The sequence below is a fragment of the Salmo trutta genome, chromosome 25, assembly GCF_901001165.1.
Source record: "Salmo trutta chromosome 25, fSalTru1.1, whole genome shotgun sequence".
Classification (NCBI taxonomy): domain Eukaryota; kingdom Metazoa; phylum Chordata; class Actinopteri; order Salmoniformes; family Salmonidae; genus Salmo; species Salmo trutta.
This window is the reverse complement of record NC_042981.1, coordinates 6,287,963-6,307,400: the sequence shown is the minus strand read 5'-3', so window position 1 is coordinate 6,307,400 and position 19,438 is coordinate 6,287,963. Positions and strand designations below refer to the sequence as shown.

General features: G+C 45.2%; 1 protein-coding gene across 1 annotated transcript; it reads right to left on the bottom strand.

Moving 5' to 3' along the window:
• Positions 1-1,611: 1,611 nt before the first annotated feature.
• On the bottom strand, positions 1,612-18,175 carry LOC115161915 (ALK and LTK ligand 2). The gene is made up of 6 exons (XM_029712742.1): positions 17,234-18,175; positions 12,026-12,355; positions 10,005-10,058; positions 9,400-9,480; positions 3,307-3,380; positions 1,612-2,793 (listed from the first exon to the last, which is right to left on the bottom strand). The coding sequence occupies exons 2-5, from the start codon at positions 12,300-12,302 to the stop codon at positions 3,316-3,318; spliced, it is 477 nt and encodes a 158-aa protein (XP_029568602.1). The 5' UTR covers positions 12,303-12,355; positions 17,234-18,175; the 3' UTR covers positions 1,612-2,793; positions 3,307-3,315.
• Between the last annotated feature and the right edge of the window lie 1,263 nt (positions 18,176-19,438).

Here is a 19,438-nt window from a genome sequence, read left to right as displayed (position 1 = left end):
TTACCAAACACAATAATATATACAGTACCAGTCAAATGTTTAGACATAGCTACTCATTCAATGGTTTTTCTTTAATAGTGAAGACATCAAAACTATGAAATAATACATATGGAATCATGTAGTAACCAAAAAAGTGTAAAACAAATCAAATATATTTTAGATTTTAGATTCTTCAAAGTAGCCACCCTTTGCCTTGATAACAGCTGTGCACACTCTTTGCATTCTCTCAACCAGATTCACGTGGAATACTTTCCAACAGTCTTGAAGGAGCTCTCACATATGTTGAGCACTTGTTGGCTGCTTTTCCTTCACTCTGCGGTCCAACTCATCCCAAACCATCTCAGTTGGGTTGAGGTCGGGTGATTGTGGAGGGCAGGTCATCTGATGCAGCACTCCATCACTCTCACTCTTCTTGGTTAAATAGCCCTTACACAGCCTGGAGGTGTGTTTTGGGCCATTGTCCTGTTGAAAAACAAATGATAGTCCCACTAAGTGCAAACCAGATGGGATGGCATGTCGCTGCAGAATGCTGTGGTAGCCATGCTGGTTAAGTGTGCCTTGAATTCTAAGTGTGCCTCCTTAGGCATAGTGGGAACTACAAATGCGGAGATCATCCGTTCACCTACTCTGCATCTCACAAAGACACGGCAGTTGGAACCAAAAATCTCAAATTTTTACTCATCAGAGCAAAGGACAGATTTCCAACAGTCTAACGTCCATTGCTAGTGTTTATTGGCCCAAGCAAGTCTCTTCTTCTTATTGGTGTCCTATAGTTGTGGTTTCTTTGCAGAAACTCGACCATGAAGGTCTGATTCATGCAGTCTCATCTAAACAGCTGATGGTGTGATGTGTCTGTATCTTGAACTCTGTGAAGAATTTATTTGGGCTGCAATTTCTGAGGCTGGTAACTCCAATGAACCTATCCTCTGCAGCAGAGTTAACTTTGGGTCTTCCTTTCCTGTGGCGGTCCTCATGAGCGCCAGTTTCATCATAGCACTTGTTGGTTTTTGCGACTGCACAAGTTCTTGAAATGTTCCTGGATTGACTGACCTTCATGTCTTAAAGTAATGATAGACTGTCATTTCTCTTTTCTTATTTGAGCTGTTGTTGCCATAATATGGACTTGGCCTGTTGCCATAATATGGATTTGGCCTTTTACCAAAACACAACTGATTGGCTGAAACGCATTAAGAATGAAATACATTTCACAAATTAACGTTTAACAAAGACAACCTCAACCGTCCCGTGGACAGGTCACCAATCCAGAAGAAGATTTATTAATTGAAATGCATTCCAGGTGACTACCTTATGAAGCAGCCAACAAGTGCTCAGCATGTGGGAACTCCTCCTAGACTGTTGGAAAAGTATTCCAGGTGAAGCTGGTTGAGAGAATGCCAAGAATGTGCAAAGCTGTCATCAAGGCAAAGGGTGGCTACTTTGAAGAATCTCATATCTAAAATATATTTTGATTTGTTTAACACTTTTTTTTGTTACTACATGATTCCATATGCGTTATTTCATAGTTTTGATGTCTTCACTATTATTGTTCAATGTAGAAAATAGCAAAAAATAAAGAAAAACCCTTGAATGAGTAGGCGTGTCAAAACTTTGGACTGGCACTGTACATATACTTAATATATATTTAGTATTTACAATATTTACATAGTACACACTAGAAGGTAACTATACACACAATGTGCAAAAAAAGACAATTTGTTGAATATATAAATATATATGTATATATGACGTGACACATTCATGTTTAGACAGTTGGATTCTCCATCAAGGTGTGAGCTGTGGTGGCCATGAACGTTCGCTTCTTTAGGTTTATGTCAGAGACTAAGATGCAAACTGAGATGAGTCCCAAATTACACCCTATTCTCTACCAAGTGATCTACTTTGCACCAGAGCCACATGCAGTAGGTTTAGCCAGTAGTAGAGAATAGACCGTGAATTCAGATTGGTCCTCATTGGGGTTGCAAAATTCCTGTAACTGATTGGAAGAATCGCAGATTTCCTGCTTGATTCCAACAATCTTCCAACCAGGATTTCTGGAAAACTAAGGGAATTTGGGGAAAATTACCAGAATTTTTCAACACTAGTCTTCATGCAGTGTCCGTAATGTCCAAAATGTCAGAGTTTACTTTCTGCAGTAGGGCAGAGTATACCTGCTGAGGTAGCATGAGAGTCCTGTTGCAGACCACCAGGCTACCAGTGAGTCATTCCATTAGGGTTTAAATTATCACCAGGCGATCAATCAGTCATTTCATTAGGGATTAGATTATCACCCGGCGATCAATCAGCCGTTTCATTAGGGATTAGATTAGTTCCCTTTTGTAGAATGTAGCTGAAGAGAAGATCAAGACTACTGTCTATTTTTCAGTCTGAAGCCACTGCCCACAACACACAACCACCACAGCTCAGAGACCACCGTCCAATCTCCAACCATAGTCCAAAAAGCTAAATGATTAAAAACTCGAATTAAAACGTGAAGGCATGTCGATGACCACTGAAGCAGTTCCAGAGAGTGGCATGTCGTATGAAATATATGATCCAAGTGTCGTAAACTAGTATCCAAACTAGTATCCACGTGTTGTGTCGTCACGGTTATTGGCAGTAGAACTATGAGGAGGTCTTTTCTTCTGTCCAACAAGTCTCTTCATTTGCACCATTTAGAATGTAGAGTAGAGTATTGTGTGAGCTCTCTGCAAACAGTGGCAGTCTGTGGTGCGAACATAACCAACAATCTCAATTCCCTGTTGCTTTTCAAGGCACTTCTCTCTTTCATGGGCTCTGTGGAGAGAGAGAACGAGAGAGAGAGATTTTGTGAACTTTGTACTTGGCTGCATGTTGAATTCCTTCCAAGATAAGGTGGTCTGAGAGCGGTATTAATAACACATAGAGAGACGTGACAGACTAATGATATATCTGAGAAAGAGAGAGAGTGAGAAAGAAAGTGAAGAGACAGATAGAGAAAGTGGAGAGACAGAGAGAGAAGCCCTGTTTCACATCAGTCATATCTACAATAGATAAACACATCATTCTGTTTTGTCTACCTTAATGTCTTTCTGATATTCTCCTGATAATTACCCCAACGTTAAATCAACGGCTGCAGTCTGACACTGGAATTTAAGTGGAAAGGGGGGAGAGAGGGGCGAAGAGGGGGAGAGGGTGAGATTCATTATATACTCTCTACCGCTCTAACACTGGGAGAGAAAGAGGGGATAGAGACACAGAGAAAGGGAAGGAGGGGGAGAGAGAGAAAAAAACAGAGAGAGAAATGTAGATGATCTTCCATAGTCTTACCAGGGTATTCTACCTCTCTGTACACCTCTGACTGCCTGCCAGTCTGGTGAGAAGACGGGCACACCTTTTATAGTCTGAAAAACAACACAACAGGTCAGTCTAAAAACAACACAACAGGTCGGTCTAAAAACAACACAACAGGTCAGTCTAAAAACAACACAACAGGTCTAAAAAACAACACAACAGGTCAGTCTAAAAACAACACAACAGGTCAATCTAAAAACAACACAACAGGTCGGTCTAAAAACAACACAACAGGTCTAAAAAACAACACAACAGGTCAGTCTAAAAACAACACAACAGGTCAGTCTAAAAACAACACAACAGGTCAATCTAAAAACAACACAACAGGTCGGTCTAAAAACAACACAACAGGTCTAAAAAACAACACAACAGGTCAGTCTAAAAACAACACAACAGGTCTAAAAAACAACACAACAGGTCAGTCTGAAAACAACACAACAGGTCAGTCTAAAAACAACACAACAGGTCAGTCTAAAAACAACACAACAGGTCAGTCTAAAAACAACACAACAGGTCAGTCTAAAAACAACAGTAGCAACATTTTGTAACGCCCTGGCCATAGAGACGGGTTTTTTGTTCTTTATTTTGGTTAGGCAAGGGTGTTACATTGGGTGGGCGTTCTATGGTCTTTTTCTAGGTTTTTGTATTTCTGTGTTTTGGGCCGTGTGTGGCTCCCAATCAGGCACAGCTGAAGTTCGTTGTTGTTGATTGGGAGTCACACATAAGGAGCATGTTTTTCCTTTGGGTTTTGTGGGTAATTGTTTCTGTTTAGTTTTGTACCTAGCAGAACTGTAGGCTGTCGTTCATTTTCGTGTTTTGTTTAAAGTGTTTCTATTAATTAAATATTGAATATGAACACTCACTCCGCTGCGTATTGGTCCACCTTTTCCGACGATGACTTCTCTGTTTCATCTGACGACGAAGATACCCATTACACGTTTTGAATAACTGACAGAATGCTGGAATGCATCGTTGTTATCATTTAGAATAATAAAGATGAACAATAACGACTGTATAAAATTAATAAATAAAAATACTGAGTTATATTGTGTGATCCAAAAAATTTGAAAATAACTGGACACTAATACAATTGCTCAGAGAAAGAGATTTTTTTTTAACAAGTAATGTTCATTTTTTTGAAAGGTAGGGGTAAAAAATTGACAACCCTGTTTTTAATACCTCACCCAGCGAGGACAATGCCACTGAGCTTTTATCTAAATTATTTTATGAGTTAGAGAACACATTGGGAGAGACCTTAGACCCTTCCCCCATACAGAATCGGACTGCCCTCTACAATTCAAAGCACAGGTTGTCAATGGGTTTGAAGTCCAGAGACTGAGATGGCCATTGTAAAATGATGATTTTGTGGCCAATTTCCATTAGAATGATAGGGGAAATTCATAAAATTCCATGTGAATTCACAACGCAGATGTGTTGCTGCTAGCAACGGTTTGGGTCTCAGGGTGCGTCCCTTTAAGATGGTTAAGCATTGCACCTGTACTACCGTTACCGTACCTCAATTCCACCTAGAAAAGTTTGCATTTCCTTCTTAACATCTCAAAGTACTGTCCTACAGGACTTTGCTGCTGTCACTTGCCTTTCTCTGCCATTTTTACAACTGTTAATGACAATGGTGTAGTGGTGGAGAGTCAACTGAGTGTCAAGATTCAGTATTTTTGGAACGGAAGAGACTGATTAGTTGCCGTACTTCCGAGAACACAAACGCTTGCATCTTTCCTAGCGAGCTAGCGAGGGACGGAGAGAGAGGGGAGCGGCACGGTATAGGCAGGTCAGCCACCAGGCAGACATTTTGTACCACGCACTAGGCCCATCTATCCGCAATCAATAGCTGTATCTCACACTGGAATGCTGTATCTTGCAATCTTGCAAAGAGAAAGAGCAGGGCTCCAGCGTGAGGGAGAGAGAGGAGGGGGCAGGCAGGCCAGCGTGAAGGAGAGAAGGGGGCAGGCAGGCCAGCATGAGGGAGAGAGAGGAGGGGGCAGGCAGGCCAGCGTGAGGGAGAGAAGGGGGCAGGCAGGCCAGCATGAGGGAGAGAGAGGAGGGGGCAGGCAGGCCAGCGTAAGGGATAGAGGGGAAGGGGCACGTAGGCCAGCGTGAGGGAGAGAGAGGAGGGGGCAGGCAGGCCAGCGTGAGGGAGAGAGAGGAGGGGGCAGGCAGGCCAGCGTGAGGGAGAGAGATGAGAGAGAGAGAGGAGTGGGCAGGCAGGCCAGCTTTGGCAATGTTAACATATGTTTCCCATGCCAATAAAGCCCTTGAATTGAATTGAGAGAAGGGGGCAGGCAGGCCAGCGTGGGGGAGAAAGAGGAGGGGGAAGGCAGGCCAGCGTGAGGGAGAGGAGGGGGCAGGCAGGCCAGCGCGAGGGAGAGTGAGGAGGGGGCAGGCAGGCCAGCGCGAGGGAGAGAGAGGGGGGGGCAGGCAGGCCAGCGTGGGGGAGAGAGAGGAGGGGGCAGGCAGAGTGAGGGAGAGAGAGGAGGGAGAGAGAGGAGGGGGCAGGCAGGCCAGCGTGGGGGAGAGAGAGGGGGGGGCAGGCAGGCCAGCGTGGGGGAGAGAGAGGAGGGGGCAGGCAGAGTGAGGGAGAGAGAGGAGGGAGAGAGAGGAGGGGGCAGGCAGGCCAGCGTGGGGGAGAGAGAGGAGGGGGCAGGCAGAGTGAGGGAGAGGAGGGGGAAGGCAGGCCAGCGCAAGGGAGAGGAGGGGGCAGGCAGGCCAGCGCGAGGGAGAGAGGAGGAAGAGAGAGGAGGGGGCAGGCAGGCCAGCGTGAGGGAGAGAGGAGGGAGAGAGAGGAGGGGGCAGGCAGGCCAGCGTGAGGGAGAGAGAGGAGGGCGAGGAGAGGAGGGGGCAGGCAGGCCAGCGTGAGGGAGAGAGAGGAGGGCGAGGAGAGGAGGCAGGCAGGCCAGCGTGAGGGAGAGAGAGGAGGGCGAGTAGAGGAGGCAGGCAGGCAGGCCAGCGTGAGGGCGAGAGAGAAGGGCGAGTAGAGGAGGCAGGCAGGCTGGCCAGCGTGAGGGAGAGTAGAGGAGGCAGGCAGGCAGGCCAGCGTGAGGGAGAGTAGAGGAGGCAGGCAGGCAGGCCAGCGTGAGGGAGAGTAGAGGAGGCAGGCAGGCAGGCCAGCGTGAGGGAGAGTAGAGGAGGCAGGCAGGCAGGCCAGCGTGAGGGAGAGAGAGGAGGGCGAGTAGAGGAGGCAGGCAGGCAGGCCAGCGTGAGGGAGAGAGGAGGGAGAGTAGAGGAGGCAGGCAGGCTGGCCAGCGTGAGGGAGAGTAGAGGAGGCAGGCAGGCAGAACTGTAAAGTGAAGAAGTGAAGACACCTGAAAAGGGTCTGAAATACTGTCCCCGGAAGTACAGCTACATGGATTAAATGATGACAGAGCAGTGGGGGTGTTCATTTCCTTTGGACTATAAGGTTCTATGTGAATACAGCGTAATTTATATTTAGATGGTTCTTCATACGTCTGGGTAGATAGATATAAACAATTTTTTTTTTTATAGTTAATTTTAAGTGGCAAAACTATAAAAGTTATCTCTGCATAAACCCATTTGAACGCTATATGCTATCTGCTATCCAATCACAAGCCTGAACAAATACAGACCGACTAATCAGAACACATCTTTACCATCGCCCTCTAAGTATGATCTTGGCTAGTCTACCTAGCAATAATGGCATGCAGTCAACAACAACAACAACAAAACCACTGTCAGAAATCTTAAAGTACATTGCCATCACAAAGTATTCACACCCTTTGATTTTTTCCCCCACATTTTGTTGTGTTACAGCCTGAATTTAAAATGGCTGAATTGATTCTATTAAAAATGGAATAAAGTGAGATTTTGTGTCACTGGTCTACACACAACACCCCATAATGTCAAAGTGGATTTATGTTTCTATACATTTTTACAAATAAATTAAAAATTAAAAACTGAAGTGTCTTGATTCAATAAGTATTCAAGCCCTTTGTTATGTCAAGCCTAAATAAGTTCAGGAGTAAAAATGTGCTTAACAAGTCACATAATAAGTTGCTTGGACTCACTGAGTGCAATAAGTATTTAACATGATTGTTGAATGACTACCTCATCTCTGTACCCCACACATACAATTATCTGTAAAAACCCTCAGTCGAGCAGTGAATTTCAAACACACATTCATCCCCAAAGACCAGGGAGGTTTTTCCAATGCCTCGCAAATAAAGGCCACTATTGTTAGATGGGTAAAAATAAAAAGAAGCAGACATTGAATATCCCTTTGAGCATGGTGAAGTTATGAATTATATTTTGGATGGTGTACCTGTCCCAGACCTGCTGTCCCAGACCTGCTGGAACCCTGACCTGTTCACCGGACGTGCTACCTGTCCCAGACCTGCTGTTTTCAACTCTCTAGAGACAGCAGGAGCGGTAGAGATACTCTCAAAGATCGGCTATGAAAAAGCCAACAGACACTTACTCTTGTGTTACTGACTTGTTGCACCCTCGACAACTACTATGATTATTATTATTTGACCCTGGTGGTCATTTATGAACATTTGAACATCTTGGCCATGTGCTGTTATAATCTCCACCCGGCACAGCCAGAAGAGGACTGGCCACCCCTCATAGCCTGGTTCCTCTCTAGGTTTCTTCCTAGGTTTTGGCCTTTCTAGGGAGTTTTTCCTAGCCACCGTGCTTCTACACCTGCATTGCTTGCTGTTTGGGGTTTTAGGCTGGGTTTCTGTACAGCACTTTGTGACATCAGCTGATGTAAGAAGGGCTATATAAATACATTTGATTTGATTTGATTTTGATTTGTATCAATACACCCAGTCACTACAAAGAGAAACATAATTCCACTTTCACATTATGGAGTATTGTGGGTATGCCAGTGAGACAAAATCTCAATTTAATCAATTTAAAATTCAGGCTGTAATGCGACAAAATATAGAAAAAGTCAAAGGGTATGAATACGTTTTGAAGGCACAGTAAGTGTAATGATTATCATGGAAGCAACACTTTACCAGAGAGTCAACACTTTACCAGAGGGTCAACACTTTACCAGAGAGTCAACACTTTACCAGAGAGTCAACATTTTACCAGAGAGTCAACACTTTACCAGAGAGTCAACACTTTACCAGAGAGTCAACACTTTACCAGAGAGTCAACACTTTACCAGAGGGTCAACACTTTACCAGAGAATCAACACTTTACCAGAGAATCAACACTTTACCAGAGAGTCAACACTTTACCAGAGAATCAACACTTTACCCGAGAATCAACACTTTACCAGAGAGTCAACACTTTACCAGAGGGTCAACACTTTACCAGAGAGTCAACACTTTACCAGAGAATCAACACTTTACCAGAGAGTCAACACTTTACCAGAGAATCAACACTTTACCAGATAGTCAACACTTTACCAGAGAAGCAACATTTTACCAGAGAGTCAACACTTTACCAGATAATCAACATTTTACCAGAGAAGCAACACTTTACCAGAGAGTCAACACTTTACCAGAGAATCAACACTTTACCAGATAGTCAACACTTTACCAGAGAAGCAACATTTTACCAGAGAGTCAACACTTTACCAGATAATCAACATTTTACCAGAGAAGCAACACTTTACCAGAGAGGCAACACTTTACCAGAGAGTCAACACTTTACCAGAGAATCAACACTTTACCAGATAATCAACATTTTACCAGAGAAGCAACACTTTACCAGAGAGGCAACACTTTACCAGAGAATCAACACTTTACCAGAGAGTCAACACTTTACCAGAGAATCAACACTTTACCAGAGAGGTAACACTTTACCAGAGAGGCAACACTTTACCAGAGAGGTAACACTTTACCAGACGGTCAACACTTTACCAGAGAGGCAACACTTTACCAGAGAGGTAACGCGCTCGGCTGCAGATAAACATTATACTGACTTAGTTTCCTCTTCCTCCTGTGTGTGTGTGTGTGTGTGTGTGTGTGTGTGTGTGTGTGTGTGTGTGTGTGTGTGTGTGTGTGTGTGTGTGTGTGTGTGTGTGTGTGTGTGTGTGTGTGTGTGTGTGTGTGTGTGTGTGTTAGCATTAATACTCACAGGCAGGGATGGTACAGTCTCTGGTGTTGTGGTATAGTCTATAGAAGTGTTTCCTACACCTTGGGTTAAAGAATAGAGGACCTGGAACACACAGATAAGGGTTAGTTACACTGGTGAACACACACACACAGACAGAAACAAGGGTTACACTGGTGAACACACACATAGACACAAACAAGGGTTACACTGGTGAACACACACACATAGACACAAACAAGGGTTACACTGGTGAACACACACATAGACACAAACAAGGGTTACACTGGTGAACACACACACAGACAGAAACAAGGGTTACACCGGTGAAAAAATAGACACAAACAAGGGTTGCACTGGTGGACACACACATTAACACACAAACTAACTCAGGCCTGGGCAATTTCAGTTCTCGGGGGCCTGATTGACTTTTCCCCCATCATCCCCAGCAAACACACCTGATTTAAACTCATGTCATTTTTAACTGAAGATCATGATTAGTTGATTATTGGAGTCAGGTGTGTTGGCTGGGGCAAAAGGGTGACACCAATCAGCCCCCCCACACAGGACTGGAGTTGCCCAGGACGGCACTAACTGTCACTGACACACAGAAGCGGGTAGTGTCTGACCTGTTAGGTGTTTGAGGAACTTTTCTTTCTGTCTCAGGTCTCTGGGGAACACCTCTGGGACGACAGGGAATACAATAAATTCAGACCACATGCATGGTGGCCTGAAGGACAATATGTGGCCATCCACATCGCCACGTCCACTAGCGTTTCTTCTTCAGCACAGTGAGATCGATAGAGCAGCGGGATTTAATAAGTCACCTATGATGTGTTCTGTATGGTGAGACTTGTTCACTAATGGTTAATAACTCACCTATGATGTTTTCTGTATGGTGAGACTTGTTCACTAATGGTTAATAACTCACCTATGATGTTTTCTGTATGGTGAGACTTGTTCACTAATGGTTAATAACTCACCTATGATGTGTTCTGTATGGTGAGACTTGTTCACTAATGGTTAATAACTCACCTATGATGTTTTCTGTATGGTGAGACTTGTTCACTAATGGTTAATAACTCACCTATGATGTTTTCTGTATGGTGAGACTTGTTCACTAATGGTTAACCTCTATGGGACCGGCGGGACGAATTCGTCCCACCTACGTAACAGCCAGTTGAATCCAGTGGCGCGATTTTTAAAACGTTTGAAATACTATTACTTCAATTTCTCAAACATATGACTATTTTACAGCTATTTAAAGACAAGATTCTCGTTAATTTAACCACACTGTCCGATTTCAAAAAGGCTTTACAACGAAAGCAAAACATTAGATTATGTCAGGAGAGTGCCCAGCCAGAAATAATCAGACACCCATTTTTCAAGCTAGCATGTAATGTCACAAAAACCCAAACCACAGCTAAATGCAGCACTAACCTTTTATGATCTTCATCAGATGACACACCTAGGACATTATGTTATACAATACATGCATGTCTGTTCAATCAAGTTCATATTTATATCAAAAACCAGCTTTTTACATTAGCATGTGACGTTCAGAAAAAGCATACCCCGCAAACTTCCGGGGAATTTACTAACAATTTGCTAAATTACTCACGATAAACATTCACAAAAAGCATAACAATTATTTTAAGAATTATAGATACATTACTCCTCTATGCACTCGATATGTCCGATTTTAAAATAGCTTTTCGGATGAAGCACATTTTGCAATATTCTAAGTACATAGCCCAGCCATCACGGGCTAGCTATTTAGACACCCACCCAGTTCAGGCTTCACCAAAATCACATTTCCTATAAGAAAAATGGTCTTACCTTTCCTGTTCTTCATCAGAATGCACTCCCAGGACTTCTACTTCAATAACAAATGTAGGTTTGGTCCCAAATAATCCATCGTTATATCCAAACAGCGGCGTTTTGTTCGTGCGTTCTAGACACTATCAGAATGCTAAATCACGGTCGTGCGCATGGCGCAGAACGTGACAAAAAAAATCTAAATATTCCATTACCGTACTTCGAAGCATGTCAACCGCTGTTTAAAATCAATTTTTATGCAATTTATCTCGTAGAAAACCGATAATATTCCGACCGGGAATCTGCAATTAGCTAAACAGCCGAATGAAAATACTCCATGGGGGCGAATCGCGCAAACGCCTAATTCTATTGTCCCCTGATGGGACACTTGGAAAAGGAGATAATGTGTTTCAGCCTGAGGCTGCCTCGTCATCGTTCAGGTTTTTCCCGGGTTCTGAGAGCCTATTGGAGCCCTAGGAATTGTCACGTTACAGCTAAGATCCTGACTCTTCAATAAACAGAAGCAAGAACAACACCTTGTCAGACAGGGTACTTCCTGCATGAAACCTTCTCAGGTTTTTGCCTGCCATAGGAGTTTTGTTATACTCACAGACACCATTCAAACAGTTTTAGAAACTTTAGGGTGTTTTCTATCCAAACCTGAACAATAATATGCATATTCTAGCTTCTGAGTTGGTGTAGGAGGCAGTTAAAAATGGGCACATATTTTTTCCAAAATTCTCAATGCTGCCCCCTAGCCCGTAGAGGTTAATAACTCACCTATGATGTGTTCTCCATGGTGAGACTTGTTCACTAATGGTTAATAACTCACCTATGATGTGTTCTCCATGGTGAGACTTGTTCACTTCATTCCTCTCCTTGGTCTCCAAGGTGAACTCCTGTTTTTTGGCGGGGTAGTGCTCGTGTACCTGGTCCTGTTGCTGAGCCAGACGCACCTTGTCCATGATGAGCTCCATGAGGTTGTGTCCGTCAGTGCGCGCCCCTTTGCTCACCCCTGGGCTCCCGTCCAGGAAGCTCTGTTTGCAGAAGCCAGCAGTCAGCAGTAGGACCAGCAGCGCCAGTAGGACGGGGATACGCAGCACGCTCATCGCTCCTACCCCCGGGAGCACGCCTTCCCCTCGCAGAGTCACCTCGCACTACCCTGAAAACACACACACACAGACTGTTGGTAAGGATCTTCCAAACTGCCTTTCTAAGCACAATTCAACATTCAGCATACAGACAAGACATGAACGACAGTTGACCTCAGATAAGTTTAGAAACAGTCACCCTCAAGTCAAAAGAAAACAGATGATCCACTGTCTCCTCTTGTTCACAAAAACAACACCTCCTTTCCACTGATGGATCATGGTATGAATCAGAATCTGTGTCTGTTATTTAAAGGTATACCGGTATGGTATACAGCAGCAGTTAGGGCTGGGCGATATGGCCGAAATATCATGTCACAATATGTTCTGGTTTCTCGTTTGCAACAAGATCTCATGGTTTGACTTCAGACTGAGATGTTTTGTCCACTTTCTCCAAACGTCAAAATTCAAAGTAGTTTTTTTTTTTTACAACCTGTGGTTCAATTTAGACATTAATTTCGAATGGTTAAGTTAAGAGTCAAGGTTTGGGTTTAACACAAGAAAAAAACGGAACCGGAGCTTGTGGCTTACCCCCATCCACCACCCCCCCATCCACAACCGCCCCCATCCACCACCCCCATCCACAACATCCACCACCCCCATCCACACCACCAATCCACACCACCCCCATCCACACCACCCAATCCACACCACCCCCATCCACACCACCCATCCACCCACCACCCATCCACACCACCCCCATCCACCACCCCATCCACCACCCCCATCCACACCACCCCCATCCACACCACCCCCCATCCACACCACCCCCATCCACCACCCCATCCACAACATCCACCATCCCATCCACACCACCCAATCCACCACCCCCATCCACACCACCAATCCACAACATCCCCCATCCATCCACCACCCCATCCACCCACCCCATCCACCACCCCCATCCACACCACCAATCCACAACATCCCCCATCCATCCACCACCCCATCCACACCACCCCATCCACACCACCCCCATCCACACCACCCCATCCACCACTCTCAAATTCCTAGACAGAGCTATGGATGCAAAGACTGAGAATCCATGATATCACAATTATAGTATTAACCATGTTTGAGGCAATACAGTGTTTGTTGACATTTACATTGTTCATGAGGTACTTATAAGTTACATTCTGAATCAATGGGTATATATCATGAATTTGTAAGTCCAAAAGTGGATGTAGCAACTAAGGAATCCAGCTTTAAAACAAGATATATCACCCAACCCTAACAACCTAACAACCCTGACAACCTAACAACCCTGACAGCAGGGATGGCAAAGGAGGAGACTGCAGTCGTCAACCCTGTCTACCCAGTCAAGCCTCATCTCTCTCCAGTAGCCCTTGGAAAGAGTCCCTCTAGAACCTACTGTAGCAGCCGGGAAGACATGAGAGAGGACAATTCTGCTATAACAGCTACTGACAACCACCCAACCTCACTCAAATCACCAAGTTTTGTGAATCCAGCCCTCACAATCCATTGTAGAGAAAGAGAGAGAGACAGAGAGACAGAGAGAGAGAGAGAGACAGAGAGAGAGAGAGAGAAAGAGAGAGAGAGGGAAGAGAGAAAGAGAGAGAGAGAGAGGGAGAAGAGAGAGAGAGAGACAGAGAGGAGACAGAGAGAAAGAGAGAGAGAGAGAGAGAGGAGAGAGAGAGAGAGGAGAGAGGAGAGAAGAGGAGAGAGAGAGGAAGAGAGAGAGAAAGAGAGAGAGAGAGAGAGAAGAGAGAGAGAGAGAGAGAGACAGAGAGAGAGAGAGAGAAAGAGAGAGAGACAGAGAGACAGAGAGAAAGAGAGAGAGAGACAGAGAGAGAGAGAGAAAGAGAGAGAGACAGAGAGAAAGAGAGAAAGAGAAAGAGAGAGAGAGACAGAGAGAAAGAGAGACAGAGAGAAAGAGACAGACAGAGAGAGAGACAGAGAGAGACCGAGAGAGAGAGAGACAGAGAGAAAGAGAGAGATGTGAGGGCTTTTCCCCGGCAGTAGTCCCAGTGATCTCATTCCAAGTGTCCATTAACCTAATAGACCCTCCTGATGACCTATAACCTAACCGACCCTCCTGATGACCTATAACCTAACCGACCCTCCTGATGACCTATAACCTTACAGACCCTCCTGATGACCTATAACCTAACAGACCCTCCTGATGACCTATAACCTAACCGACCCTCCTGATGACCTATAACCTAACAGACCCTCCTGATGACCTATAACCTAATCAACCCTCCTGATGACCTATAACCTAAACAACCCTCCTGATGACCTATAACCTAACCGACCCTCCTGATGACCTATAACCTTACAGACCCTCCTGATGACCTATAACCTAACCGACCCTCCTGATGACCTATAACCTAACCAACCCTCCTGATGACCTATGACCTAACCAACCCTCCTGATGACCTATAACCTAACCGACCCTCCTGATGACCTATAACCTTACAGACCCTCCTGATGACCTATAACCTAACCGACCCTCCTGATGACCTATAACCTTACAGACCCTCCTGATGACCTATAACCTAACCGACCCTCCTGATGACCTATAACCTAACTGACCCTCCTGATGACCTAGAACCTAACCGACCCTCCTGATGACCTATAACCTAACCGACCCTCCTGATGACCTATAACCTAACCGACCCTCCTGATGACCTATAACCTAACCGACCCTCCTGATGACCTATAACCTAACTGACCCTCCTGATGACCTATAACCTAACCAACCCTCCTGATGACCTATAACCTAACCAACCCTCCTGATGACCTATAACCTTACAGACCCTCCTGATGACCTATAACCTAACCGACCCTCCTGATGACCTATAACCTAACTGACCCTCCTGATGACCTAGAACCTAACCGACCCTCCTGATGACCTATAACCTAACCGACCCTCCTGATGACCTATAACCTAACCGACCCTCCTGATGACCTATAACCTAACCGACCCTCCTGATGACCTATAACCTAACTGACCCTCCTGATGACCTATAACCTAACCAACCCTCCTGATGACCTATAACCTAACCAACCCTCCTGATGACCTATAACCTTACAGACCCTCCTGATGACCTATAACCTAACCGACCCTCCTGATGGCCTATAACCTAACCGACCCTCCTGATGACCTATAACCTAACCGACCCTCCTGATGACCTATAACCTAACCCACCCTCCTGATGACCTATAACCTAACCGACCCTCCTGATGACCTATAACCTAACCAACCCTCCTGATGAGCTAACCGACCCTCCTGATGACCTAACCCACCCTCCTGATGACCTAACCGACCCTCCTGTTGACCTAACCGACCCTCCTGATGACCTATAACCTAACCGACCCTCCTGATGACCTATAACCTAACCGACCCTCCTGATGACCTATAACCTAACAGACCCTCCTGATGACCTATAACCTAACAGACCCTCCTGATGACCTATAACCTAACCGACCCTCCTGATGACCTATAACCTTACAGACCCTCCTGATGACCTATAACCTTACAGACCCTCCTGATGGCCTATAACCTAACCAACCCTCCTGATGACCTATAACCTAACCGACCCTCCTGATAACCTATAACCTTACAGACCCTCCTGATGACCTAGAACCTAACCGACCCTCCTGATGACCTATAACCTAACCAGTCCTCCTGATGACCTATAACCTAACCGACCCTCCTGATGACCTATAACCTAACCGACCCTCCTGATGACCTATAACCTAACCAACCCTCCTGATGACCTATAACCTAACCAGTCCTTCTGATGACCTATAACCTAACCGACCCTCCTGATGACCTATAACCTATCCGACCCTCCTGATGACCTATAACCTATCCAACCCTCCTGATGACCTATAACCTAACCGACCCTCCTGATGACCTATAACCTAACCGACCCTCCTGATGACCTATAACCTAACCGACCCTCCTGATGGCCTATAACCTAACCGACCCTCCTGATGACCTATAACCTAACCGACCCACCTGATGACCTATAACCTAACCGACCCTCCTGATGACCTATAACCAACCCTCCTGATGACCAGACCTGATTTATACTGTAACAACCTGATATTACAATTATTTAACAACCCTCCCTCCCACCCTCTCCCCTGTGTGTGTGTGTGTGTGTGTGTGTGTGTGTGTGTGTGTGTGTGTGTGTGTGTGTGTGTGTGTGTGTGTGTGTGTGTGTGTGTGTGTGTGTGTGTCAGTAAGTCATTAAAACATATGATATTAGTCATGTAATCGAAACGTAGACTCTCTTAAGCACAGCCACATTACTACAAGCACTTTGAGCTATGCTTATTATGCTTATTCATGGAAGCTGTTAATAAGACAGTCACACACACACACACACACACACACAGTCAAAAGGCATTCCACTGAATGTGTCCCATACCATACTGTCTGTAGCTGTCTCCTCTGTAATTGTCATCAGACATATCTGCCATGTCACCACTTACAAACACAGACAGGAGTTAGCAGCCAGTACTGTATGTAAAGCAGGATGTTTCCCTGAAGTACCTGACTAGAGGTCTCTCTCTCTCTCTCACACACACACACACACACACACACACACACACACACACACACACACACACACACACACACACACACACACACACACACACACACACAGAGAGAGAAAAAGAGATAGACGGACAGAGAAAGGCTATATGCTATTATAAGCTAATGTTCCCCTGTCTGATCCGCGGTTCTAACCATAGACTACTGCTGTGACCCATGAGGAGCTGCTTGGGCAACGGTGCTGCGTAAAAGGACAGCCTCGTTAGAAACCATATTACTTTGACTTTCACTTATGTCATTACAACGAACAACAGTCGCAGACAGACGGGGTTGGAACAGGACCGGTAATATAATAGGTTACCTGAGTTGTGTTGTTGACTCGCGGGTTCCAGGTGAAACACAATCCGATCCACTGCTGCGTTTTCCAGGATTAAACACCTTTTTAATCGCTTCAACTACACACACACTCCCTTACTACAATACGCACTCCAACTAGACACACAGACACACTCCAATACACACAACACAGCTTGTTGTCCTCGCAGTGCGTCGTCTGTCCGTTTCCAAATAGGTATCCCCCAGCTCCGGTGCTGCGCACAACTTTCCCCTGACAGGAGTGCAACCGTGCGTCTTCTTTTCACAAGTGCAGTAGTCCCCAGCACCGTGCGCTGTCTTATATCTGGTGCTCCTCCGCTGAAGGTGCCGACCGAGCGGCCGTAGAAGTGTGGGTGGATTAATTAATGACCGATACAACTTTAGTAACAAGTCTCTAGACCTCATCTCATGCTGATGAAGAGGTCTGTTGCCCTTCTGTGGTGAGCTCCTCCGCTGCTGCTCGCGCTGTCATGTTGGATGGCTTGTGCTGTGCCGCGCACTCTGTGGTGTGTGTGTGTGTGTGTGTGTGTGTGTGTGTGTGTTTGTTTGTGTGTGTTGAGGTCCCTGGAGTAATTTTCTATTATCCCGGGTTGTCTTTGATCAGAACAGCGTTCAGAGCGCGAGCAGAACCGAACAGAGACGTCATATTTACACCGGATCTGTAAGGAGCCCTGGCCCCGTTCGCCCTGTGCCGTTCACTCAGTCCTCTCGTTTTGGAAAACTTTTATGTTCCTCTCTCCTCTTTTCCTGATCTTGGTCGATAGTGCTGAGAATGATAAGTTAGTACCTTAATATAGTAGGGGGAAAACGTGTTCCCGTCCTTCAACCATGTCCCCGCATGGGACAGGAGCAGCGCGAGGGTTAACAGATTGTATAAAGCCTGCTCCCACGAGGTTCCTCCCCTATCGATTTCTGTTTCACTCACATCTTGTCCGCCAGAGGACAGGAATTCACAGACATTAATATGATTTACAGGAGCAGGGTGGTTTGTGTAGTTCTGGACACACACACACACACACACACACACACAAGCTCTCTCACGTGAAATTTCGCACACACAACTGTGCGCTCCGTTCAGACCGTACCATGGAGCACGCGCATTCAGGTCTCCTCGAACTATACGCCCGATAATGCTTTCGGTTACTTAATCTGAACACCACTCCCCATATAGAGAAATAAACATGATCTATACCACTCTTTTCGGCCTGAGTCGGGGGTTGTGTGTGTGTGTGCGTGCACGCGTGTGGTTTTGGGGAAGGCTATTATTTGCCCTCGGGGCGGCTAATGTTAATCGGGATTATGTCTCGCTCGCGCTGGAACTATTATTAAACTTGTGCTGATTAATCAGGTAGATCACGAGGGACAGACAACAGCTCACCTCGATCTCAGCTCAACACTGCCACTCAGCCAAATAGCCTACACTCGTTCAAATGATAGACCACATTGCTAGATAAATCATTCAATATATCATTCCTTATACGATATATCTCTTCTCTCAAAGAATTTTACGCACTCATGAGAACTAGGCTATAGTGTATATCTGAACGTCTGGCTACACTTGCCGAGCCTACTATATGAGGACAGATCACGGAGGTTTCTTACTTTTTGTTGAATACTCATGTAGCTGTATCCAGCACCTGCTTAGAACCTCTGAATGTAACCTGCCCGTCTGGGCCACCCTGAGTGGACGTATGTCCGGGGACGGGTGCTGAAGGACAGAGAACTGCGAATCCCGTGCCGCCTATATTGTTTTTTTATAACGTTTGCACTAATAGGTTGACTACCGACTTGTCCATGGCTTAAATTGTATAAAGTTATTCTGCCCTTGAATTGCGTTCTCATGCAAAACTAGACAGATAGCTAACAACTAAGTCTTCAATAAAACTCTCAAGGCCTGACTTTTCTTGAATGAATATATAGAAAACTTTTATGTTGTGAAACTGAAAAATACAGAAAAGAATATACTTTATTATTCAATTCACATCGACATAATGTAGCAGTACATTATATCTTTCAAGTTGAAGTTGCATGAGAATACACAACACGTGCCGAGGGTACCATGCATCTGGCATGACGTCAAACCATGTAGCTAATTGTTACTCATATGGTAATTGGCTAACTCCTTTCATTACTCTAATAATGTACAACCATCTCTGTAGAATAACACAGCATATTACACTAGAAACAGTAA

Excerpts from the sequence above, each read along its gene's own strand:
- LOC115161915 (XM_029712742.1), bottom strand. The coding sequence starts at position 12,302 with ATGAGCGTGCTGCGTATCCCCGTCCTACTGGCGCTGCTGGTCCTACTG. Across the intron at positions 9,481-10,004 it reads GTTCCTCAAACACCTAACAG|GTCCTCTATTCTTTAACCCA; the intron begins GTCAGACACTAC and ends TGTGTGTTCCAG. Across the intron at positions 3,381-9,399 it reads AGACTGTACCATCCCTGCCT|ACTATAAAAGGTGTGCCCGT; the intron begins GTGAGTATTAAT and ends GTTGTTTTTCAG.